Below are 26,095 nucleotides of genomic sequence, written 5' to 3'. Positions count from 1 at the left end.
GGGTCTGCTGGTTGTGGAAGCAACAAGTCTTGTTGCGGGTCTGCTGGTTGTGGAAGCAACAAGTCTTGTTGCGGGTCTGCTGGTTGTGGAAGCAACAAGTCTTGCTGTGGGTCGGGCGGCTGCGGAAGCAAGAAGTCTTGCTGTGGGTCAGGCGGCTGCGGAAGCAAAGGCTCTTGTTGTGGGTCTGCTGGGTGCGGAAGCAAGGCCTCCTGCTCTGGCTCTGGTTGTGGCTCCGGAGGGTGTTGCAGCAACGGCAAGTGCTGTGGCTCGGGCGGATGCGGCAGCAACAACAGCAAAGGAACTGGAGACTATGATTCAAGTGGCAGCAGCAAGCAAGGAGCCAGCGGGGGACCCAGCAAGCTCCCATTCACCTCTTCGGCAGGTGAGTCTCCTTCTTGGGTGGAAAGTCCATCATCTGGGGCTGGGAGGAGGCCTAGAATGAGCAAGACCAGGAGAAAAACCCATAAAGGGACCCTTTTTTGGTTTTGGAGTCTATTAAAGATTTCTTCTGGGGGTGACAAGAGAGGAATCAGGGGGCTACGCAATGCTGAATCTGGAAAAATAATTCTCAGCTTCTAAAATTATACCAGTGATACCAGTAGTATTTTAAAAAGGGCTGGCAACTTGCTGGGCACTTACACTATTATCACAAGGTGGACTTCTCCAATCTAACTGTTAGGGATCCATTTTTAAGACCCAAAGGTAATTTATTCCTAACCAACAACAAAACATATTAAAAGTGGCCACAGATAAATGTACCCAAATGGTGAGTGTAAGAATCTAGAGAGTGCGACAGGAAGTCAACAAATCTAGACCAAGTCATTTGAAGAGGGATCACCAACGCAATATCAAAGCTATTCCCAGGTGCAATGGCATGGATCCAAGTAGAAATATGGGTCAAAGAGGTCCAGATCTGGGGCTGCCAAAAGCCAGGAATTCCTTCCAGGAAAGCAAGGAGGAGGGTGACTTTGATTTCCACAGATCTGAGAAGGTCCTGCCTGGCACCCCTGCCAAATCTTCCTCCAAAGTGGGCAGATCTGAAAGAAGGAAGGGCCTAACAACTGGACAGTCTTCTGTAGGAGAGGAGGATCCTTCCAAGACAATAATAGCATCATAGAGTTGGAAGGAGCCTCCAGGGCCATTTACTTTGATCACTGCTATGCATGGATCCACAGCCTGGACCCAAGATGTGTAGGGCTTCAGAGCTCACAACCAGTCTTTTCTTTCCTTCCTTCCTTCCTTCCTTCCCTCCCTCCCTCCCTCCCTCCCTCCCTCCCTCCCTCCCTCCCTCCCAGGAGTGGCTGCATCCCATCAAAGTCCCATGAAGCCTTCCACCAAAACAACCATGCCTTCTGCCATCGCCACACACACCGTCAGCGAGGCCTCTGGCAAAGGGAAGCAGAAGAAGAAAGCCACCTTAATGGTACAAAGTGGGGACACCCCAGTGTTTAAAGAGCGAGAAATTGCTGCCTTCATACCGGGGGGGGGAGGGGGGTCAGAAGAGCCAAAATGGGGTGTTTGGGGCTGCAAGGATGGCACCACGGGGGAGCAGCCACCCCAGAAAAGGGGCGCTACAACTGTGGTGTGACAGTCTGCAAAAGGTAGAGCTAACTTTGGCGGAATAAAATATATATCCAGAGTTTCTAATGTTTATGTTTTAACTGTTCTCTCTTTGGCTTGTTTGCATAAAAGTTTTCCCAGAGTGAGCCAGACTCTCAGCCCAAAGAGAGGAGCTCCGGCAAGAAGAGGCGAGGAGATAAGCATAAAATAGGTACGGGGGTCTGCACAGGAAGAGGGCAATGGGGTAGGAGGGCCATGGGATTTTGGGTTGGGGGCTTCTGCAATCGTGTAGAAATTTAGATGTACCATCTGGACAAGCTCCATTTTCCCCATCCCACTCCGCATGGAAAACCAAAGCAAGCCACCGAACTGCAGGAAGTGCAACCTCAGCTCCCAATCCCTTTAATGCTTTCAATGCTTAATGAAATGGCCAACCATCCCCTCCCAGGAGCAGATGGGGGGCACACAAACACTGGCAGACCCCTGGCCCAATAGTACCCCACATCAACCCTGGCGTCTCCCTCCTCTTCCAGAGCATTTGACCTCAACATCCCAGGACAATGATTCCGAGTCATCGTATTCAGCGTACCTTCAGTGTCTGCTCTCAAATGCGTAAGGGCCCTGAAAAGACCCTCCCAAAAAAACCCCAAGGTCCCTAAGGGGGTTCCATGGCTGAACAAGAATATGAGCCCTGGTCTCCCAGAGTGCTGGCTGCTCAGCAAAGCAAAACCCCCATTGACCTGGCTTGAAAAATGTGGTATTGATGTTCCCAAGTGGGGTTAGTCTCTTGGATTGTCCCCAAAATGATGGAGGGGCCCAGCTTTAGGTCTGGGTAAAAGTAGGTTTCTCTGATATCTTCCACTGACCTATCTTCCCTCCTTCCCTCCATTGCAGAGACCAGACGGCACTGCGAGAGAGCCTGAAAGGAAAAGTAGGTTCCTCCATTGATTTGTTGACACATTTTGGGGACTCTGGGCATTCCCCCAAAGCTCATCCTGCTGAGCCCCAAATGCTGAGAAGGAGCCTTAGGGGGCAATGAGACATGTCCAAGGAAATCCATTCCCCAACTGGACCCCTCTTCTGCCCCACGGAAGCTCAAAGGAGGGTTGAAACACAGGTGTGATATGGGCTCCCCATGGGTTTTCCACTCCAGCAGGACAAATAGCAACTTGGGGTGAAGAGGTTCCAGATAAAAAGGCATAAACAGCCACATCAGCAGCAAATGCTAGAAATCTACAGAATTCAGGCCATGATTTCTAAGTATGGCTAGAACTCACACAAACTATTAGCCATCTTAAAATAATCTTAAATACAGAAATAATAAAGAGCCATTTTTACAATCTGTTTCTCTCCGCCACCACTTCTTCTGCTTCCTCCCCAGGTCTCCGTTTCGCAGCTGAACGGCATCATCCAGAACATCATGACTTGGGTGGTGTCGGCCGTCACAAGTATCCTCTACCCGGCCCTCACCAAGTTCGAGGAGAGGGTCCGGACGCGGGTCTACACCATTTCGGAGGAGTCCCTGCTCTCCTCGGACAACTCCAGCAGCTGCAGCACTTGCAACGAGGACTTCTATGAGGCCTATGGGACCCTGCCCTCCCTCTCCACCCGCAAGGTCAGCTTCACTGACTCCAGCCTGAAGCCCGCCACCAGCACTCCCAGCGAATTCCAGGCCACCAGCGGGAAGCCCAACTCCCTGCTCTCTTCCAAGTCGTCCTTCACCTCCTTCACCAAGAGCACCCACCTCTCCTTGGACGGGGACCTCTTCAAAGGGAAGTTCAAGCGAGGGAAGACGGCCATCTTCTTCTCCCCAGCCAAGCATGGCGGGATCCTCTCCACCAGAGCCAGAATGCAGAGCTCCAAGTCAGACAGCCACATCTTTGAGATGGAAAAGGCTCTCTCCGAAGCTGCCGAGAAACCAGTGGCTTTGCACCATGGCAAACATGGCAAGAGCGCAGCGTTGAGGGGGCTCTTCCCCAAATCGGACACCACGACTGCCACCGCTGGTGCCACCACTACTACTGACACAGAAGGACTGCCTCCCACCGGTGGGGACCACAAGCCGCCCCGTGGCCCCTTGGCCCCAAGAGAGACCCTCAACCTGAGGGACCTTAAGTGCATTTTTGCTGAGCTGAAGCCTCCCTTGTCCAAGATCACAGCTCTTGTTCTCAATGACGTTTTTAAGAGGATCTTGGGGGACCTGGGCTGCACTGCGTCCACCATCTCGCTCTCAATGGAGGTCCTCCTGGAGTCCATCTCTGAGAGCATCCTGGGCAGCCATCCCGGCGGCTCCCCTGAGGCCGGATCCGTCTCCCGGATTGCCAGTTTTGTCGCCAGCGACCTTGTTGAGAACATACTGAGCAAACTCCAGGCCACAGCCCAGAAGAAATATGTTGAGATGGTTTCCAGAGAGGAGTTCTCTGCAGAGTGCAGAGCTATGTATGCGGTGGCCGCAGGCAAATGGACAGCCCCAGACCCGGCCTCATGGAGAGCTCGGGTGCCTTTCTCCTTGGAGTCAACGCATGGCATGGCTGAAGAAATCCTTCATTTCATTCTCGACAAACTGAAGGTTTTTGCTCTCTCGAGCCAAACCAAAGTCTCCCAGTTCGAACTCTTTGCCAAGATAAAAGCTATCGGCATTCCTCTCGACCAGTTTTATGCCGCCATCCCGCCACATACCGTGGAGTCTGAAGCCGCAACCTCAATTGTAAAAGACACAATCCGGAAGATCGTTTCCAAGACGGTGGCTTCGTCAGAGACAAACATCCTCCAGTATGTGGAAGAGATGATTAGCAGCATCCTCAGCTACATCCAGAGGCAACTGAGTCCCGAAGGAAGCCTTCCAACCCGAGAGAGTTCAATTATCCTCCAGATCATTAACGATGTCTTCAACAACTTAAGCACAGAAAACCTCAGGGGGATTTTTCCAGCAGCAAAACCCAAAATGCAAGGAGAGGCTGGAAGCCACGAACCTCCTGTTGTTCCTGATGCAAAAGGAACAACGGTGACCACCACAACCCTCTTTTCAGCAGAGAAACGGATGAAGACTCCACTCTCTCCTGTGAACGTCCCTGGGATGGTCATTTATTCGGAAGCAGAAGTCAAGGGGAAAGAGAAGAAGGAACCCGATGGGACATTATCCTCTGTCAACAAGGAATGCAAAGTCTTGGTCACGGAAGAGGCTCAGGACAAAGTCAGATATGAAAGTTTTGGCCTTGAGACCCGAGAGAGGAGCAGGTCACACCCAAAGCCGGTCGTCCAAGGAGAAGAGGGATTTCTGGACAAAGACAGGAAGGTGGAACCAAGTCATTTGGACAAAACCGAAAGGACTCTGGATAATTTTGTGCAGGAAGCCATCTTTTGTTCTGTGGAAGGCCACCAGACAGTGACACGTCCTGCTGACCCCAAGTCCGGAGATTGGACTTTAGAGAAGGCCTTGAAGAAACTGGAGGAAGACTTCAAGGAGGAAGAACGGTCTCCCATCATCCCGATTGTGCGGAAACTCCTAAACGAAATGTTCCAGCATGTTTGGGTGGAGCAGCCCATCTGGCCCCCCAAAACACCCCCTTGCTCCCTTGCCCACCTAGGCCTCAGCCGGCAACCATTGGAAGGGCAGCCGGCCTTCAAAGGCCCACAGGCTCCCGTCTCAGAGGCGGACGTCAGTGCCTTTGCCAGCGATCTGGTGAAGACAGCGTTCCAGACGATCTCCCGTGCCACACAAACAGACCCTCAAGATGCCATCAGCAGGCATCCCAACCTCGTGATCACTGACATCCTCCCTCTCAAAATCCCCGGAGAGGCGGGCAAAGCTCTCCCGACAGTCCACTTCAAGGACCCAGAGACAGGTGCGGAGCCAGGAGGGCAGCCGCAAGGAGAAGCAGAGGCCCCTGCCAAAGATGCTACTGAAGAGGCAACCAAGGAGCAAACCCTTTCCTCCAGACCAGACCTAGTGAGCGATCTGGTGCAGACCTTCATGACCAAGCTGGAGTGTTTTGTCACTTCCAAAGTGGAATCTCAGTTGTGCTTGGATGTGCAAAACCTGAAGACTTCTATGAGTTCGGACTTCTCCTCGACCATTCACCAGGAGCTGAGACGAATCCTGGCGAGCCCACAAGGCTGTTTCCCCAGCTGCCTAGAAGATATCCTCAATGCCTGTGGCAGTTCCACACTCACCGAGAAGGAAAAGGGCGAACACGGGCTGCCATTGTCGTATTCGCAGTTGAAATCCTACGCCCAGGAAGTGGCCCGGATGTTGCTGAAAACCCTAAAGCAGGGGTTGGATAGAGAGGTGGAGAAGATCCCAACCCCGCCGGTTGTCTTCTCCGAGAGCATTGCCGCTAGCCAGATTGTCACCATGGTTTTCACTGTCATTGCTCCCCGTGAATATGAGTGCGAAGAGGGTTTTCCACGGGGCTTGCCATGCAAAGAGAGCGTGCTGGAAAAACTCCTCCGGAAGAATGCTACCTACAAGAGAGAGCTCCAGATCCAGATCCAGAACACTGTTGAAACCTTTTTGAATGAAATTTACCAGACCATCATGCTAGAGGTGGGTGGCCCTTCCTCAGCCAGGCCAGAGGGCTCTCAGGTTTCTAAGGAGACCGATGACAGTACCTCAGCAGTTCTTTCCAAGCCCACGGTGGTGAAGTCAGACGTTTCGGTGGTTTCGAGCGACTTGGTGGATATCGTGCTCAAAGACCTGAGTTCTGGTCTGGCGGCTGCCTTGCATAAGAAGGGCCCTCTCTCCACCCGGCTCCAGTCTCTCCTCTTTGAACTCATCCAGAGGACCGTGGAGCCTTTCACACCCAAGGCTGGGCACAAAAGCCGCTTTCCAGACTTCGAGAGTGGGAGATGCCAAGTCTCGGGACGGTTGAAAGGCGATAGTAGAATAAAAATGGGTGAGGATGGTACTAATCAGATTCCTGAGCTGAAAGACTTCTCCCCCGAAGGTATTACCAAATACTTGGTGGACAACATTGTCCTGAGGCTGGAGAAGTTTGCCCAGGAGAAAGTGGAAATGGAACTGGCTCTGGCCATCCAGCAGCAGGAGACTCATGCCAACTACGGCCAGAGAGCCAAACTGGCCGTCCAGGACTCCCAGTCCAATCTCAGGCTGTGTGCCGAGAAGCTGACCTGCACCATTCTGAAAGTCATCCAGAAGGACCTCGAGCGGGAGATGCTCTCCTGCCAGAACATCATCCCCTACGAAGAAAACGCTTCTGCCAACGAAGTCATGAACGACCTTCTCAAGATCTTGTCTGTCCAAATAGCCTTGACAGAAAACGAGGTTCACAAGAGGGTTCTGCAAAGGATTTTTAGGAGGCAGCCGGCAGGACAGAGAGGGAGGTTCCCACTGATGGCGAGAGTGGAAGATGTCCTCAATCAGGTCACCCAGAGGATCATGGGAGATCTGGGGCACTTGCCGTCTTTCAACAACGAATCCATATTTATTGGTTCGGAAACCAGGTCCTCGCGCTATCACGCTTTGGCGGAAGCATCCTCCCAGGGAAACACAGGCCACGTTGCCGGAGAGATTGTGGACGGTGTCCTTAGCAAGATGTATTCCGTTGTTGTGGACACCCTCTTTAGCTCCAGTGAGTCAAAGTCAGATCCGGGCAGTTCCAGCAGTGACCGAGGCCTCTTGTTCACTGACCTCATGGGGAAATCTGACCTCCAGAAGATGACTCTGGCCGTGTCACAACTCCACCCGGCTCCACAGTCCTTGGGCGAAGAACTGGTTCAGACCGTGTTGAACAAAATTGCCTGTTTTGCCGCTTCCAATTTGGAAGAGTTCCTTCCCTTGCAGACCCAACCAAGGCGGAGGATGCACATGTCACTTCAGTATGACTTGCAAGGCGGTGATGCTGCTGCGATGTGCAGGCCAAAAGTGTTCTCCGACGACTCCGAAACGTCCCTCATGAAAGTAAACCTGTCCAAATCTGACTTGACCATCTACGCCAAAGAGGTGGTGAGCAAAGTGTTGGGAAACATCATCGATGAGTTCAAAATGGAAGATTACCACAGAACCATACTGCGAGTCAACACTTTGTCCTCGGAACAGATTTCCATCGCGAGTGACCTGGTCCACTCCATCGTGCAAGACCTCCACATCACCAAACACAGCAAAGCCGATGGCCTTTCTTCCACCCAGGTGTACTTCCAGTTTGAGTCATCCTTGAAGGGAAAGCCCAAGTCCCTGTTTTACGAGGATTTCTCCTCCTTCCTGAAGCAAGTGCTTCCAAAGGAAGGCATTTTAAGGGAAATATTTGAGCAGCAGCCCCTGACTGACGCAAATATAAACGAGAGCCTGAAAATGCTGCAGGTGGCTGAGAATATCGTCAGCGAGGTTTTCATGAGGACCCGAGACCTGGAGTCGTCTGTTTCTATCCTGAAAAGGACCCCAGGGGAACTCGGTGAGAAACTGTTCTGCTACAGCTTCAAGCGGGGCGAGGGTCCCGGACTCTTTCACAGCGATTCCCAAGCAGAGATCGGCTCGGTGGCGAGAGACATTGTGGCAAGTGTGTTCGAAAACGTGCACAAGTGCCTCATCTGCAGCATTCCCGCTCGCCCAGAAAGGGAATGTTTCCCTCCAAGGAAAGAGCAGGACAGGGCCAAAGGGTCTGTGAAAATCAAGCATCGCTTCACCCAGCCCGAATTTCCTTTTTACAATGTTTCCCTGAAAGGCGCTATGGACATGATTGACAAAATAGCTAAAGACGCCGTCGAGTGTGTCGTCCTCATGCTGGAGACATTTGTCATCCGGCATTTCAGACGAGATTTCAAATGCAACTTTTTGGAAATAGTGAAATTTCCGCTCGAAAGCCTTTCTTTTGCCCAGCTGACGCGGTCTTTAGATTCCCTCTCGAACCATGTGGGAAACGTGGCAGAGACCACCATGGAGGCCTTCAGGGGTAAGCTGCAAGGGGGATCAGGGAGGGAGGCACTGCCCACCTTGGGATCGTCCCCCAATTTCATGGACTTTTCCAAACTTGGGGGCGCCATCACCAGGGAGTGCATCGAAACCGCCATCCGGCAGGTGCAGATGCTCCACTCCGAGCTGAGCGTCTATGCCAACAACGCCGTCAGCGGCATCCTTGAAATCATCAAGCACACCTTGGACCGAGAGCTGACCCATAAGGAGGCCACGCTCTTCAGCAGCTCCTCCGACAGCCTTGTCCTGAGCGAGACCATCAGCGCCATGTTGGATCGCTGCAACGAGAGCCTGACCGAAATCACCTCGGAGCTAATGGTGGAGAACCTCCAGCTGGAAATGTCTGGGCGGACATTTGCCAAAGAGAAGAGCCTCATCCAGGACTTGGTGGCCTCCCCAGCAGTAAAAACAACATCCAAGAAATACAGAAGGGTCGACCTGAGGGACAGCTTTCCTCCCATCAATGTACCTGGCATGGTGATCTACTCAGAGGAGGAAGCTGAGGTGCAGGAAGAAACCCCCTCCAAGTTTCCCTCCGTGTGGGATGCCCATGCGGCACCAGAGAGGGGCAGAGGTGTGCCCCTTTCCTCATCGACGCCCCGGTCAAGACCTCCCGCAAGACGTAGGCAGGAGAGGAGTTTGAGCAAATACCGAGTAGATTTCCTGGAGGATGACTGGCTTCCCAGGGAAAGGTCTATCCCTGAGGGGAGCATTTTGGAAAAGCTGTTTAAGAAAACAGCTGAATCTGAAGTTGGCCACAGACTCACCAAAACAGAGCCACAGAGCAAAGCTGCCTCGCTCTCCCAGGCTGAGCCCATCGGAAGGGGGCTTCCATTCCACGTCCCAGAGGGTATCTGCTATTCCGCCATCTGTCCTCTGAAGCTGGGCCAGACCGCCGAAATGATCGTCGACACCCTCCTCTGTGAGTTTGGGCTGGACAATGGGGCCATGACGGTGCAGAGCAATGTCTGTGAGAGATTTTGTTCCCGTTCCCCAACGAAGGAGAAGGGTCCCCATGGCAATTCAGCCTCCTCAGCCGCCATGCTTGTGGACATAAAGAAGCATAGGTCGAGTTTACTCAGCCGCTGGGAGAAAAAGATGAGCGACTCCAGTGAGAGGACCACCATGGATGAGAGCAGCCTCCTGTCCAAGTGGGAGAGCAAGCATTGTATCTTCAGGCCCAAGAGTCCAGAGCGGCTGAAGGAGATGGAGCTGCTGGCTTGCTCACACGTCCCAGACCCATGCGAGATCCACCTTCTGGCCAACCACATCGTCCTGAGCGTCATCAAAGAGCTCATTTTCTTCCAGCCCAAAGGTGAGTCTGTCAGGAGGGCTTGGATGGAGTCTTCTTGGGTGGGTTGGGATGGAGGGCCTTTGGGGATCCCTTCCAATTCCAAGATTAAGCGGCTTAGCAGGGAATTTCCTTCTCCAGTGATTAGCAATCAGGACCCAAGGTGGTTTACAACAAAAGGATCCTTATTACACAAAGGTTTAAAAAGAACAATGAAACAAACAATTTTCTTAATAAGCAGGTAGTGAAAAAAATGTTTAAAGCGCATTGAAAAACAGAATTAAAAAGACAGGAGGACAGCACATGCCGCTGAAGCCAATGGCTTCAATGGTTTGTTATGATGCCCAGTGGCATCCTGCCCACGTCTGTGTGCTTTTCAACCATTTTCTCACAGTGATGTTCAATTGACTCAGACTTAAATCAGACTCAAGTTGCTTCGGTCACAAAAATGACACACTGATTCAGCTTGAGACTTGTATCGTTTTAGTGACTGATGCACTTCTGACAGCAGGCAAGAGCCACCCCAAATTGTGGGGCGCATTTCTTGGAAGGGAACAACAAATGCATCAGGCAATGGTCTAAAGCTTTAGAAGGCTCCTCTGGTGTGTGGTGGGGACAGGATGACAAATAAACCTCATCTCCCACCATTGCCTGGTGCATTTATTATTCCTTTCTGAGAAATGCATCCTGCCTCCTTTTCCCCCCTGTTAAAGTTGGATCCTAGACTTGAGATTTGACTTGTATCTTGCAAGGACTTAAGAATGAGCATGAGACTTGGACTAAAAGACTTGACTACATCACTATCTTCTCATGTGTCTTCCCCATCCCATCCCTGGTTGTAGATGTGTTGGATGAGAAGGTGCCTGCGTGGAAACAGGAGCTGCTCCAGTCAGAGTCCAAGTGGCTGCAGGAGCGGATCTGGCGGAGTACCTACCTGCCCTCCGTCCGGCGGCAGTCCTCCTGCCTGGAGATGTTTTGGGAGCCGCTGACCCTGGCGGTCGTCTCCAACGTCCTTGTGAGCATCTCCCATCCCAACACCCGGCACAGTCCCCGGGCCAGGAGCAGATTGTTCGACAGCTCCCTCTCCATGTTCTGCTCTGTGGATGCTGGCTGCCCCGAACATGAGCTTAAGGGCTCCTCCAGAAGCTTCCCACTCAACATCGAGGAGCTGGCCTTCCACATCTCAGAGGTGATCGTCAGCCTCCTGTGCGAGCGCCACGTCTTGCATGAGGGCGTCAAAAAGAAAGGCTGCAGGGCCAAGAGGACCCGGTACATCTACGTCCCACCTCTCTGCTTGGCTGACTTTGACAATGTCTATCATCCGCTGGTCAAGGAGGTCAGCAACCTCCTGTCTCTGGAGATCCAGGTGAGAGGCAAAATGGCGGGCGAAGGAAGGCCAGGAGACTTCTCTCAGCTCCAGCAGCCCTTCACGTCTCCCCGTTGCTTCAGCCGAGCGTCCCGCGGTGACTGTCGAAGCCCTGGGGACCTCAAAGGGGCGGCCTGCCTGTCTGTCTTGGGGCAGATGGTTCACAAGAACCAGCGGCTCAGTTCTGTGGCCACCAACTTGGACAACTTCATCCGCAGCCTGAAGAGCACCGAGGCCAAACACCTTGTCAACAAGGTCTTGCACATCATCCTGGACTCCTTGTGGCCTGAGCAGTCCCCGGGAGGCTTCCCGGATGCCCAGTACCAGAACATGATGTCATACCAAGAGGCAGGTCTGCCCACCAAGGGGCCACTTTCTTGTTCCTCCATGTGCCCACATGCCTACAAGCTCAGTGATGGCGTGACGAGCGGCAACCTGGGGCTGTCCCCAAAATCAGTCGTCCTCTTGGACATTGTGAGTGAAAAGCTGATCCGGACCCTCTTGGACAAATGCCTCATGACCGAGCATTTCACTGGCACCTTTGCCTTCGATGAGTTCCCAGAGGATGAGCAAATCGGTAATATCCAGAAGTGTGTTAGTGATGAGGATCTCCTCCAATATTCCAGAAGAGAGATGCAATCCTATGACGCTGATGCCAGCTCCTCCGTCTTCACATATGACATTAAGTACACAGAGGAGCCAGGGGTGGGGGTTGAGTCTGGCGTTTCTTCCTATGACTCGGCCCTCGACCTCTTAGCTCACACCTTGGTCAAGCCCGTGATGACCGAGCTTTCCCTCAGCATTGAGTCTCCGGGGCATTTCAGGCCCTCCTCCAGAAAGTCAGTAGGTTTCTCCCAAACCGGCTCTAGAAAGCCACGTGGGCAAACCTTTGGCAGAAAGCACACGCGCCATAGTAGAAGTGAAGGTTACTCCTCTTTGCCCCGAGGGAGGAAGCCTGAGCAAAGTGGCTCCTTGCAAGCAAGACGCCAAAGCCGCAGGAGTTCCCAGGAGAGGAACAAGACGGTCCTGGAAACAGCGATACAACACAGGGCCTTCATGTCCAGACCGCCTGCACACACCAGCGGCCGGCCAACAGCACGAACGACCTGCACAAAGAAGACTTACCGGAGAGAAGTGGTGACCATGAGTGGACGCGGTGACCACCGTCAGCGCTCCCCAGCCTTCTCTTCCCTCTATTCTCCATTGTTCCTGGAAGAGGTTGTTTCTCAGTTCTTGATCAAGATATTTTCTTCACTCCAGAGCCGATACGACAGAGAAACCTGTATGAGCCTGAAGGAGATGAACGTGTTGTTTGTGAACACCTTGGTGGAGGAGTTCAGGAAAGCAGGTGTCGGGGTCGTGCGGAGGGCCGAGGAGAAGACGTATTTCCCCCAGGTGGACAGCCACTTGGTCGACAGGATCACAGACTCCATTTTAAGGGAGTTTGGGTTCCAGCTAGCTGCTGACACAGACTTTGGAAGCAGTGTGGAGATGATGGCTGAGCTGGCGGCGGAAATCATCCTGACGGAAATCCTGGATTACCAGCTGCCACCGCTGGTGTGCCGGAAGCTGCCCTCGGCTGCCTGCAAAAATATAAAACCAGAACGGATCCTCCAGCGCATCGAGCACTGCATCTGTTTCCCCAAATCCTCCAAGAAGAGGCCACCACCACCGACATACATCACTGTCTTGTCCCAGAAGTATTTAGAAAGGGTGGTGAACCGGCTCCTGGCCCAGCTCTTCCCGGAGCCGCAGGGAACCCCTCAGAAGCAGGAGAGGAGGCAGTTGCCGGGAGAAGATTTTGATGAGCTTTGCTCCTACATGATCAACGAAGTGATGAAGTCCATTTCGAAGCACAAGATCTGGGTGGCCAAAAAGGACGACAGGTGTCGCTTGCAATCAGAGAAAGAAATCCAGAGCATGGTTGATTCCGTTTACAAAAACATGCTGAAGAAGTCCGGCACACAGCTGTCTATTCAGAAAGAGGTGAAGTCCCGCGATGCGGCTTTTGTCGACAAGATTACGAGCTTCATAATTCAAGAAATTACAAAACATCATCTCCAGACGTTCCTTTCCAAAGACCAACTGGCTTCAGTGGGTCCTGACCCCGAAGCTTTGTCTGAGAACATCGTCAGCACGGTTCTGGATAGCATCAATGAGCCCTCGACATCCCAGGCGGAGGTCTTCCCAGCAAAGTTCTTAGAAGAGATTGTTTCCAAAGTCTTGTCCAAAGTCTTGGGTGCTTTTGGAGAGAGAAAGGACACTGCCAAAGGTCAACAGGAAGTAGACCTTGCCCAGGTGGCAAAGAGATTGGCCAGTTCCATCAACTTGCGGTTTGGCCGAGCTGCGCTGACCGAGGGGCCGAGAGGAGCGGATCAGAGCCTGGGAGGCCCCCTGACTGACATCATGGACGACGTGGTTGACTCTGTTTGCAACAAAATATCGAGAGAAATAGAGGGGATCCCAGGGGGAGATCTCATCTACGCAGGTGAAGGCGCCCTCCTCGAAAATGTCAAGAGACTGGTGGAGAAATGCATCGCTGACTACCTCCTCCACCCGCTGTTTTCTGGAGATGTGTTCAAGCCGTCGCCTCCATCGTATGAGAGTGCCACCAAAATTGCTAGAGAGCTGGCTGAGGAAAACGAGAGCTCTTCACCATTTAGCACTTTCTTGTCATCAGGATTCCTGAAAGATTTGATCACCGGGCTGTTATCCAAAATCTTCCCTTCTGCGCCATGCAGAGATACCGCCTCTCCTTGGGAGAAAAGGCTGCCCTCGGAAGCGGACCTCAACAAGCTCTCCACCCAGTTGCTTGACGACGTCCGGATGAAACTTCTCAAGCACGAAATCCGGGTGACCAGAGACGCCCCCCCAGGTCAGTATGAATACTCAGAGGAAGACGTCCAGAACATGACCGATTCCCTGTGCCAGAAGATCATACAGAGGTCCGGCTCCCTCGAAGCTGTCCAGAAAGAAGTCAGAAATAAGAGCAATGCTCTGATTGACTGGATCGCAGGCTTCCTCGTGGGAGACATCCTCCAGCAGCATGTCCAGCCCTTCGTGGGCAGAGACGAGGCTCCTCCTTGGGACAGGGCTGCCGCAGGGGACTCAACGGGAGGGCTAGAGATTTACCGGACGTCCATTAAGCCTCACAATCTGACAGAGGCAGGAGGGGCGTCTGCCTCTTCTTTACTCGGAGACATCATCTCTGAATTGTTGTCCAAGCTCTCCTCTACTTTGATGGACATCCCTCTCAGCGCCTCTGGCAATGACAGCGGTGACACGGCCGTGAGATTAGCCCAGTCGCTTACGAAAGAGCTCATGAAAGCCGGGCTCAGTGTCCGGGAAGGTCCAGAAGAGCAGCTGGGATCCGCTCCTCCTCCTCATCCCTTGGAGGACAAAAGCTTGGCAGATTGGCGTTTGCCTGGCAAGGGCCCAATACAAGGATGGCCATCCAAGGAGCATACAGATGAGGGGCAGGATGCATCGCTTCAGCAAACTGCCACTGTCATCATTGAAGAAGCGGTGGACCACCTCCTTCAGTCAACATGTCCGTCAAACATGACGGAAGCAAGGTGTCTCATTCAGGACAAAATGGTGGAAGAGCTGGATGGTCCTGAGACGAGGCCTCCTGCAGCCTATACCACCGTTCTCTCATACTCAGTCATAGAGGCTATTGTTGAGAAGGTCCTCTCCCGGATCTTCCCAGCACCATCTGGCACTGTTCCTTGCCCAAGTCCAGAGGACAGACCTCTCGGCTCTGACTGGCAGGACAGAGTTGCCGAAATCAAGAGAGCCATTATGGAGATGGTTTTGAAACAGGCCATCTGGACCAGCATGTATGGTGACAAAAAGGAAACAGGCATTGCGGAAGAGGCTGTAGGAGAGATGGTGGAGTCCGTCTACTGCGATGTTCTCCATGAAGTCCTGCTACGCCAGCCCTTCCCGGAGGACCGGGAGACCCTGAGCAATCTCTACATCACGCAGATCGCTTGCTTCATCCTTAATGAAATGTTCAAGTACCACCTCCAGTCTCTCGGCCCGGAAGGGCCACTTTCTTATGGAGACTCCTGCCTGACCGTCTTCCCTTGCCAGCTCTTGGAAGACATACTGAACCAACTGCTGGACAAGATATTCCCAAACCCAGAGACTGTCGCCACCTACATTGGAAAACAGACAGACTTCTCTGAGTCCGACTTCATTGAGATGGCCATGAACATGAAAAGTTACGTCGTCACAGAGATTTTGGCTCATGAGATCAAGCTGGAAAACCTCCCGGAGCGTGTCCCAGACATGGACCACGAAACAGAGGAGGACATTGCCAGTTCCGTGTACAACCAGGTTTTGCAGAAGTATCCATCCCTCGGGGACCTGCAAAATGCTCTCGCACAGCCAGGGAATGGCAGCATCTGCCAAGTTGCCAATTCACTGATGAGAGAAATTCTCAACTTCCATCTCCACCCATTTTTGAGTGACAGCAATTCCTCCAACAATGAATGCACAAAATGGCAGACAGAAAGGCAGCTGTATTCACGACGCATCTATCCTGCCTTGTTTTTAGAGGACATTGTTGTGGCTTTCTTTTGCAAAATCTTGTCCTCCCCACATTTTCTGACATACTCCAAAGACTCTGGTTTATCAGAATGCAGGATGAGAGATCTGATTATTCAACTAGTCAATGCTTTGGTTGCTGAATTTAAAATATCCGAAGTCAAAGTCATCCAGAGTATGGAGGAAGACTCTTCCTTTCCCCAGATAGCTCCTGAAATAGTGGTTGAAATCAGCAACTCCATTTATGAGAAGCTACAGCAGCAATTTGGGTCCGAGCTTGAGATTTTTAATGCTTTCCAGAACAACATCCACATGTTAGCAGGAAAACTCGCCCCTTTAATGATAAGAGAAATCTCTGGATACCAGTTGCTGCCTTTGTTTACTGGGGACACTTCTCCTTACCTGTTCTCATTTCTGGAAGCGGAGACCATCATGGACCGAGTCGAAACCATCCTACCAGAAACCACGTCCTCCCGCTCTGTCTTTGGAGAGATGTTTGTCAAGATCTTACGCAGAATATTCCCGTCATGGATGTCTGGGGACTCAGTGGAGGCTCCCGATGGTACATCTCTGGGTGACATGACAAAGAGGTCTCTCCCCACTATGCCTGCAAAGGAGGAAGCTGGTCCTGATGCCAACAGAAGCATCCAGAGCCTCATGGAAAACATTTACAAAACGGTCTGCGTGAAATCCGGGTCTCCAAACAGAAAGTACGAAGACACCACTGAGGAATGTGCAGGATTCCTCCCTAAGAAGAGGCAGGATGACCAGCCTCCCAGGTCCCACTCTCCCCCCGGCCGCTCTCATCCTTCCTCCACCATCATTGCAGAAACTGCTGCTTGGACAATCCACCATGTGAAGCTGGGAGAAGGACAGTCCCAGCCAATGCCGGTCAAAGACGGGGGAGACATTTATTCATCTTCCTTCTTGAAGGACGTCTTCAGCGGACTAGTCAGCAAGTTGCTTTCGTCAGCCACTGACGTATGCACACCGGAGAAAACGGAGCCGGAAGCTGAGCCTCCGGTCGAAAATTTAGTGGAATCCATACTCACGGAATTTGCCAAATCTCCGGTGAAGGTCTTGCAGATCCCTAAAGAAGGGCAGACGCCCCCAGATGTAGGGAAAACAGAAGTGGCAAAAATTATCCATGGTTCTTTGTGTGACATCTTGCAAGATCAGGGTCTGGGAGTCCCATTCGGTACCGACAAGGAGAGCCTGAACAACTTAGCCGAGCGTTTAGCCTGTGCAATAAAGAAAGAAATTTTGGGCTACCAGATTCAGCAAGGCCCAGCAAAGACCACGCAGGAGCCGACGTCAAAGCCTTTTGAGTCTGGAGAGATGGCGAAAACGGTGTTGATGGAGGTGAAGAAAATCCGTATGCCCTCCCCAACCTCTAAACCTCACCCGCTCCTAGTGTCTCAGAAGTTTATCCATGATGTTCTCGCATTCCTTCTGTCCAAAATCCTCCCTCTGCCCACAGACGCCTCAACCTCCTCTGACACCGAAGACCAGTGCGCAGAGTTTGATTTCATTCACATGAAGCTCCTGAGCAAAGTGATGGCAGAACTTGACCAGGATGAGAACACCGAGGTCCAGTACCTCGACCAGGTGCAGCCCAACCGCGTTGTGAGCCAAACCGTGGCCAACTCCGTCTACAACGATCTGTTGCCAGAATTCGGGACCCCGTCGACGATTGAGAAGTGCATCAAAGCCGGCTGCACAATCCTTTTGGGGAGGATCTCTGACATTGTGATCAAAGAGATTTCTGGGAATAAGATGCAGACGTACTTTTCAGAAGAGCAAAGCCGGCAGGAGGAGGCCGTTGAAGCCGAGAGAGAGATGGAGCGCCGGTATGGACCTGGTCCTGAGCCACCGGAAGGTGTGGCCCCCTTGCGATCCCACCTCAAAGGGTTGTCGTCCATCATCTTAGAGGAGGTGGCTGCTAAATTCCTCTCAAAAATGTTCCACTCCCTTTCTTTGGACGAGGTGGAGGAAAGCAGCCTGGCTGCGGTGAAGGAAGTGGCCAAGAAGATCATCAGCTCCTTGCAAGGGCTCATTTCGAAGAACAAGCTCCAAGTCTGGCAGAACGACGAAGAGGAAGACTTAGACTCAGAAGACAGCCGAGCCGTTGGGGAGGTTGTGGACTCCGTCTACACGGACATCATGAAAAATTCCAGCTCAGAGACCTCTCTGTATGAAGATCTGACTAGCAAGAACGAGGACCTCATCAACAGAGTGGCTTGCTTCATGGTGAGTGAAATTTCCAAGCGGGACTTCCAGTCGGGCTCCGAGTCAGAGGAGGACTTTCCCCGCTCGGACCCAGACATAAAGCTGCAATCGGACAAGATTATCCAGAAATTCCTCAATGACGTAGAGATAGAAAAAGCCAAGAAGGAGACTGCTGAGGCGCCAACTCCTGTGGTGTCGGTGGCTTTCCTGGAGGAGATCCTCAGCCGCTTCCTGACCACCATCCTCCTTGAACAGTACGATTTGGGAATCCACGAGAAAAACAGCCTGTCCAAAACGGACGTGAACGAAATCGCCTCCCTGCTGAAGACGTCGGTGGAGAAAGAGATGTCAAAGAACAAAATTGGCCTGGTGGCTTCGGGTGAGAACCAGCTGGAGCTGGACCCGCAGTACGAGGATGTGGTCAACCAGGTCGTCCACGCGGTCATCAGTAACGTCATGGAGAAATCTGGCTCCCAGCAGGAGCTGTACAATGACATGACCACCAACCAAGTCATCTTCCCGGAGCAGGTGGCCAGCATCATCATCAATGAGATCTCCAGCTGCAACATGGGCAATCCTCCAGGCGAATACGCCGAAAGCGAGACCTGCAGTGCCTTGGAGCTGGACCGCATCGTCAGCAAGGTCATCGCTCAGGTCAGCAGCCACATGGACCCCGACGAGGAAGAGTCCTTCCTCATGCTGCACACCCTCCCTGAGTTGCCAGAGGAAGCCACTCCGGAGGTCCTGCATCAATCCAGCGAGCTGCCGAAGATCATCCCCTACATCGGCCACCGGCCCTTGAAGATCGATCCGGACATCATTTCGGACCACTTGGCCGTGCTGTCCATCAAGACGGAACCCCTGGAGAAGCTGAAGAAGACCTGCTTGTCCAGGATTGGCATCAGCCTGACAGAACTGAGGCGGGCCTCAGCCTCTGGCAAGAGCATCACACATGACCTGGGCATCCATGAGGTCGCGGAGGTCCACCAAAGGAAGGAGAGGCGCCCCTCCTTGGACATGGCTGGACGCCTCGGGGTGAGGCCCAAGGAGGTAGGTGGTCCTTTCTTTGCAATGAGGAGCTGCACTCTCATACGCACCCCCTTCTTGGGCTCTTTCTTCTCTTTTGCACATCATTCAGGGCCCAAGGCTGGGAAGAAACTGTTTTTCAAGGTTGAAATTGCTTCATTGCAGAAAGCCTCCTTTCTCATCTGTTGGTGGGAAAGCAATTTCAGTCCACAGGGAATCTCCCAGTTGGAAGTGGAGGAAGGATGAAGTAAGCAGGGTCAACAATTTGGACAATACACATTCAGATTTCATAATACTATAGGAAATTGGTCAGTGGGAAGTCTCTTCTGTACAAAGATGGGGAAAAACAACAACTACAGATGGGATTCAGAGAAATTCAAACTGAGTTTTCCCTTTTTCCCTAGCAGAGTCTAGAGTGCCAGAGTAACATAGTTGACTGAGTTCAATTCCCTGCTTGGCTATGAAACCCTTGGGCAATAAGCCACACTTTCTCAGCCTCAGGGGAAGGCAATAGCAAACCTCTTCTGAACAAATCTTGCCATGAAAACCCCATGATAAGGTTTGCCTTTAGAATCCAGAATTCACTTGCAGAACCAGTCAATCCAGTGGAGAATGCAATATGCAAACCACTATTGAAACTTCTTGGGGCTCCTTCTGCTTTAGTTAGCAGCTTCTTCTTCACAGCTTTAGCCCCTTTTACACTCCACTCTTGTGTCCTTTATGGCTAATGATCAGTTAGCAAAGAAGGTTTTAGGGTCGAGGGTTTGACGTCTTCGGTGTGTTGTGTCCCAGGCTGTCTGCAGAAACTCCTTCCAAAGCCTGATGAAGCCGGACATCACAAAGGTGGAGCTCTTGAAAGATGTGGAGAGCAAGCAAGACCTCATTGTGCGCCTTGTTGCGCATGACATCGATGAGGACGAGATCCACAGGAGCTGGGCCGAGGAAAGCGACAGCGATGAAGAGGAGCAGGTCTTGACGGAGCAGCGCTCGTTCTTCTTTGAGGTTCCCCCTTTCACCGTACGGCCCAACACTAAGCCCTCAGTAAGTGGAGGGTTTGGGCCCTGCATGGGGCATGCTATGGGGTGGGGATGATACTTGAAGATCACAGAAAAGGCTCTGGGTCCAGAAATGTCAGGCAGGTTGGTGGAAGGGAAAAACAGGGCCAGCCTGGCTGTTAGGAACAGCAAAGGCACTGGTGGGCCAAGGCGAGGGGCAAAGAAGGGGAAATTGGGGGGGGGGGTAAGGCAGTTGACACCATTTACTGCATGAAAACATCACGTTTTAGACTGACAGCATGTCCATGCTGCTTACTGTAAGCCAGCAAACAGGCATGAAACACATGGGCCCAAATTCTGTTCTTAGTGCCAAACAGAGTAACCTCATGGAGGCACAGGTGAGTCGCCAGTCCGTTTTGTGGGTCTCCTCTCTTTGGGTCTCCCCAACAGGATCCACGTCGCAGTCCCCGAACTGATGGTTAGGCTCAGCCAGAGCAGAGGACCCAGGCTGGTGGGGCTTTCGTAAGGGCTGACTTGCCAAGCTCCTGTGGACCCAATGGGTCTATTCTAGAAGGAATTACTCATTGGATTCAGGCCATTTTTCTTAGGGTGTTGTGATGAATTTCAGGGGTTCTACTAGAGAAGCAACACTTGCAAGTGGTTGGTTGTGTCCTCTGAAATGTATCTGGCCCAATGGCTTCTTAAGCTGTGCAGTCTTGGAGACTGGCCACTTCCTCTCTCCAGTTTGCCAAGGACCAGTGCTATATTTCTCCCCGTTTACTGTTTCATTCTTTCCTGGTAACTCTTCAAGAGCCACCTATTTATGATGGTCTCATGGCCTTCTCCAGGTGAGTCCTCCATCCATGATCTAACCAAGCCTGACTGTGCTGAGCTTCCAAGATCAGACTGGGTCTGGTGGCTTCAGGGCACCAAGTTACAGCCGAACATCCTTCCATTTATTCTCTCTTATTGTCATTTTATCACCTATTATGACCCTGGTCCAATGTGGCCCTGTGGTGGGCGCGCTCTAAGGGACTCCTTTCTTCGACCCAAACAGGCCTCCTCCAGCGAGCCTCTCTTGACAAAGACGTCCAGCAGCAGCAGCCAGAGAAAGGGTTTGATTGAATCTGGGGACAGCCTTGGCCCTGCCAAAGAAAGGAAAGAGTTCTTCGGCTCCTCAGCGGTCATGTATGAGCCCATGGCTGGCCCCATACCAGAGGTGAAGCCCGGCGGCGGATGATCTGGGTGGATTGAGCAACCGGGTTTGGGGGAAAGGGCTGGAGGGTCTCTGCAAGGGAGATAAAGAGGTTTCTTTCAGATCAATCAACCAATCCGTTTCTCTTAGGCTACAGAAGAGGCCTCTACGCCCAGCTCCTTCTCCGTCTCACCCGGCTCAGACACTAAAGTGATGGAGACTCTGGCTGTCCCAAGGTAACCCTGGGCGCTGGGTGGGTGCATGTGTGGACCATGGGTCTGGGGCCGGCAGGGTCTGCCAAGGGCCACTTGAACTTGCAGAGCCCCACTGTGGCACCCTGACGGTCAACGGAGGGTGAGGGGAAGGCGGCATATGGCCGACGCCATTTACAAAACAGCAGCAGATAACACCACTGCTTTATAAGCCTGTGCTTGGAAAATATCCCGCATCGTGTGGCCTGGTTCCTCCTTTGCCCCCTTTTTCCTGGGGCGCAGAGAAGTCTGCAAAAGCAAGGAAGGGAATCTTAAAGGGTCTCCATGGAAAGAGAGGTTCTGTGCGTCTCTAACCTTAACCCTAACTTTCTTTGGGGTCTTAGCCCTTGTCCGCACCCACCTTGCACTATGGGGCCCTCTTGGCTCCTCTTGATCAAAATCCAAAGAGTTAGTTTTTTAAGCTTGGTCAGGGGGGATACATGAGAAACCTTGGGGGATGGAGACGAACACGACTGAAGTCCAACACAACTGACTTTTCACCTGGACTACCTCTCCCATTACTTTTCAGCCAAGAGAAGTCGCTGGAAAAAGGTGAGTGTTGGGTGCATTTTGGGGAGGGGGGTCCCAAGGGCTTAACTGCTCCTTCCAGCCGTCTGTACATTCCTACCATGGGTAATGACAGCCACGGCCTCTTCTCCTCCTTTCCCTTCCAGTGGTCGTTGGCATGCATCTCTCCCGGGACACAGAGGAGACTGGCGCCTCCTTTGAGGTAGGGACTAGCCCTTGCTGAGGGCTCCTGGACCCTCTTTCGCTCCACAAACATGAGGAGATAGAGTGATGGGGAGGATGCAGACATCCCTGTGTTCTTCTGGTCATAACTCTTCTGCCTTTTAAAGGGCAAAAGGAGGAGGATGCACTGATGCATTCTTCAAAGGCCAGGTTTGAAGGAGGGTGGTCAGCTTGGCATGGAGAGGGCTACCTGGAGTGGGAGAAAGATGCCCCATTGCCCACATGCCTCTCAGGCGAGCTCTTTGTGGCTCTCCAGAAACCGCCACTCCTGCGGTTGTGAGCGTCTGGGCGGCTTCTCTGGCCAAGGCTGACCCTATGAAAGGCCCCCAATGCCATTCGAAGGCCCTTGGGCAGCCGGAGGGTGGCTGGCAGAGATGCCCACCATCTACTTTCTGCAGAAGTGTTGCCCCTTCCACCCCTTGGACCCAAGATCCTTTAGCCACTGACATTTCCTCCTCCTGCAGATCACCTCCGTCTACCAGGACAAAAACATCAAGGAGCCTGTCTCCGAAGAGCACTCAGGTACCTCCCTCCCTGCCACCATGTTTCCCCAAATGTTGGGCCCCTTTGCAAGAGAGGGCCATTGCCCTGAGCTGCTGCCTTGTCCGCTTGGAGGGGGCCGAGGGAGGGATTTGGGCCCAAGCCGATCCCTAACAAGGCTGCTCTCTGTCCTTCAGAAGTTGAAGACGGGAAGGTCATTGCGGTCACCAGCTCAGAGGTGGCCATGCCCCCGCGCCGCTCCTCCGTCTTCGACAAGGTCTCCAGCGCCCTGTCCAAAGTGTTCTCCCGGACGTCCACCAGCGTGGCCCAGTCTTCATCCGTGTCCAGCCAAGAGAAGGCTGCCAAGGAGTAGCCCCCCCCCCCCCAGAGTTTCTTCTTCTTTATATCGCTGAGAGAAATAAATATTTTTCTTCACAAGTGGTGTGTGTGAGACTGAGAGAGAGAAAGAGGGTGGCAGTCAGACCAAGGGCTGAGTCTGCACAGCGGCCCTGAGCATGGCATGGTTGACTCAGTGCAAATGATGCTCCTCTCTTCAGCTGAGTCCTTCAGGGATGCATTGTGTCCGAGGCCATCAGCTAGGAAGAACCAATGCAGTTGTATAGTGTCTAGATCAAGGGAAATAACAGAGCCACTCTATTCTGCTTTGGTCAGGCCCCCAGTTCTGGGCACCACGATTCAAAAAGGACATTGAGAAACTGGAGCCATGTGTCCAAAGGAGGGCGACTAAAATGGTGAAGGGTCTGAAAACTATGAAGCTGTATGAGGAACGACTTAGGGAGCTAGGCATGTTTAGCCTGGAGAAGAGAAGGTTAAGTAGTGATATGAGAGCCCAGTTTAAATACTTGAAGGGATGGCATATTGAGGATGGAGCAAGCTTGTTTTCTGCTGCTCCAGAGAACAGGACCCAGAACAATGGATGCAAGCTCCAGGAAAAGAGATTCCACCTCAACATTAGGAGGAACTTCCTGACAGTAAGGGCTGTCCAACAGTAGAACAGACTCCTTCCTCGGAGTGTAGTGGAGTCTCCCTCCTTGGAGGTCTTTAAGCAGAGGCTAGATGGCCATCTTTTGGGGATGCTTTGACGAGATTCCCTGCATGGCAGAATGGGGTTGGACCTTGCGGTCTCTTCCAACTCTGTGATTCTATGAATCTATGTATTCTGCCACATTCAGAGGAATTGCTTTTGCAAGAAGGAAGGCCTTATGTAGCCCATTTTGCAAAATGGATGCTGCAACGTGGCTGCCCAGCGCATGCTACAAGGAGAAAGAGCTTTGCCTTTAGCAGGAAAGGCCATGGGGCTAGTGCTCATGAGGTCCTCAGCTCTTTCAGCCTGGGCTGCCATCGCTGCTGCCGAAGCCCAACGAAAGCAAGACCCAGACAGGGAGTCAATGGGTTGCAGGCGCACACCTGTCCCTCTTTGTTGGGGGCCAGCATGTCCATGGGGTCAAAAGGCAGAGAGAATGGAGGGTTTGTGGGGCCAAACAACCAAGACCCTGCAGCTTCTGCTTCCCTGCCTCATGACTGACCAAAAATAAATCCATTTTAAAAATGCATGGAGCATTTTGGTGGGTGCCAATGTATTGTTCTGGCCCCAACAAAATAAATACACTTGTCCCTCCATATTTGCTAGGGTTGGGGGCACAAGAAACCTGTGAATATGGGGGGAAAAGCCATGTTTTTACCCGACAGGACACCTCTCTAGGAATCTCTAGGTCCTCCAGCGCAACTCAGTGGCCAACGCCCGACAGACACTGACCATAGAACTGCGCCAGAGGAGCTACAAAGGCCTAATGGAGTGGTCTCTCTAGGAATCTCTAGGCCCTTTAGTGCAACATTTGGTTAAAGTTGACCATAGAGTTGCACTGGAGGACCTAGATATTCCTAGAGAAAACATATTAATCAAATCCGTGAATAATCAAATCCGCAAACATGGAGGGATCCTCAGAAAGAAGGGCGGCTCTAGCCTAGCGAGGAAGCAAGGCCAGCAGCCATTTTAAAACTCTCCCTCAGAGATAAGAGGTGAAAAGCGCGCCAGTGAGGCGGACGCCATTTTAAAAATGTTTCCTCAGGAGTAAATAGGAAGCAAGGCCTGTGGCCATTTAAAAACTTTTCCTCAGAGATAAGAGCTGTAAAGTGTGCCAATGGCGCCATTTTAAAAATGTCTCCTCAGGAGTGAAAAGGGACTTTGTTAAGCGCACCAGCGAGGCGGACGCCATTTTAAAAATGTCTCCTCAGGAGTAAAAAGGAAGCAAGGCCTGTGGCCATTTTAAAACTTTTCCTCAGAGATAAGAGATGTAAAGCGTGCTAATGAGGCAGGAGCCATTTTAAAAATTCTCCCCAGGAGTAGAAAGTGACTCTGCCAAGCGCGCCAACTGAGGCGAGCGGCCATTTTAATTTTAAAAATCCCCCTCAGAAAAACAAAGGGCCTTGCCAAATGCAAAGGCGAGGCAAGCCGCCATTAAAACAATTTCCCTCAGAATTCAAATCTACATTGAAGTACACGATTTCCTTGTTCTAGAAGGTTCTGAATGGTTCTGTGCAGGCGCAGTATAACCCCATTTGTGTGAATTCATGGATGACCAAAGAATTGTGGTTATAGTTAAGCAACCTGTCCTTCCATGTCCTATTGCATTGTGTTAGAAGGAAGCTTTGCTCAGTGTTTACCTCACAGATTTTATTTTGTTATTGGGGGAGTGGATGAACCCAGCCATTCCCAAGGACACACCACACTCCACAACTGTGTGTCAGATTTATGCTAGAGGCTATATTTCTGTGTCTGAGGGCCCTTCAGACTTCAGGGGGCCCTTCTTCTTCCATGGTTGCCTTTCCTCTGCCGCCTGAAGAACCAGCCGGGAAGGGCTCTCCATTGGCATCCCTGGGCCTGGCGCTCCTGCCACTTCTGCCGGACAACGGCCGCGGCGTCCGAGGCCGCCGTCTTCACAGCGGCGTCGCTGGAGTCCTGCTGGGCCAGGGTCTGGAGGGCTGTGGGGAGAGGAGATGAGAGCAATGGAGGGCTTCCAGGCATTCCCCAGGACATTTCTAATCTAGGGTAATGACACTTGGTCCCTTCATATTCGCTGGGTTAGGGGCACAAGACCCCCATGAATATGGAAAAACCATATGTAACAAAAACACCCGAGAGGACGCCTCTCTAGGAATCTCTAGGTCCTCCAGCACAACTCTGTGGTCAGCCATAGAGTTGCACTGGAGGAGCTACAAATGTCTAGTAGAGTATCCTCTCTAGGAATCTCTAGGTCTTTCAATGCAACTTTTAGGTAACGTTGACCATAGAGTTGCACTGGAGGAGCTACAAATGCCAAGAAAAGTGTCCTCTCTAGGAATCTCTATAGGTCCTTCAGTGTGACTTTTGGTTAAGGTTGACCATAGAGTTGCACTGGAGGAGCTACAAATGCCAAGAAAAGTGTCCTCTCTAGGAATCTCTATAGGTCCTT

General features: G+C 52.1%; 2 protein-coding genes across 2 annotated transcripts in view; one reads left to right on the top strand and one right to left on the bottom strand.

Moving 5' to 3' along the window:
- FSIP2 (fibrous sheath interacting protein 2) overlaps positions 1-23,028 on the top strand; it is a 30,928-nt gene extending 7,900 nt beyond the window's left edge. Inside the window, exons 13-26 of the mRNA XM_042442582.1 lie at positions 20-382; positions 1,296-1,423; positions 1,693-1,771; positions 2,094-2,172; positions 2,455-2,491; positions 2,942-9,803; positions 10,622-18,975; positions 19,744-19,992; positions 21,004-21,165; positions 21,292-21,377; positions 21,922-21,944; positions 22,067-22,122; positions 22,607-22,664; positions 22,820-23,028. Of these exons, the coding sequence (XP_042298516.1) occupies positions 20-382; positions 1,296-1,423; positions 1,693-1,771; positions 2,094-2,172; positions 2,455-2,491; positions 2,942-9,803; positions 10,622-18,975; positions 19,744-19,992; positions 21,004-21,165; positions 21,292-21,377; positions 21,922-21,944; positions 22,067-22,122; positions 22,607-22,664; positions 22,820-22,995 (16,712 nt within the window). The 3' untranslated portion in view covers positions 22,996-23,028. The remainder of the gene's footprint in view (positions 1-19; positions 383-1,295; positions 1,424-1,692; positions 1,772-2,093; positions 2,173-2,454; positions 2,492-2,941; positions 9,804-10,621; positions 18,976-19,743; positions 19,993-21,003; positions 21,166-21,291; positions 21,378-21,921; positions 21,945-22,066; positions 22,123-22,606; positions 22,665-22,819) is intronic.
- A 2,285-nt stretch (positions 23,029-25,313) lies between these two features.
- The window catches only part of LOC121916989 (maestro heat-like repeat-containing protein family member 2A), a 23,152-nt gene continuing 22,370 nt past the window's right edge, over positions 25,314-26,095 (bottom strand). The window contains exon 40 of the mRNA XM_042442581.1: positions 25,314-25,625. Coding sequence (XP_042298515.1) covers positions 25,438-25,625 — 188 coding nt within the window. The 3' untranslated portion in view covers positions 25,314-25,437. The remainder of the gene's footprint in view (positions 25,626-26,095) is intronic.

Source organism: Sceloporus undulatus, chromosome 11, assembly GCF_019175285.1.
Source record: "Sceloporus undulatus isolate JIND9_A2432 ecotype Alabama chromosome 11, SceUnd_v1.1, whole genome shotgun sequence".
Lineage (NCBI taxonomy): Eukaryota > Metazoa > Chordata > Lepidosauria > Squamata > Phrynosomatidae > Sceloporus > Sceloporus undulatus.
Note: the sequence above shows the minus strand (reverse complement) of the source record. Positions and strands in the feature narration are given on the sequence as shown.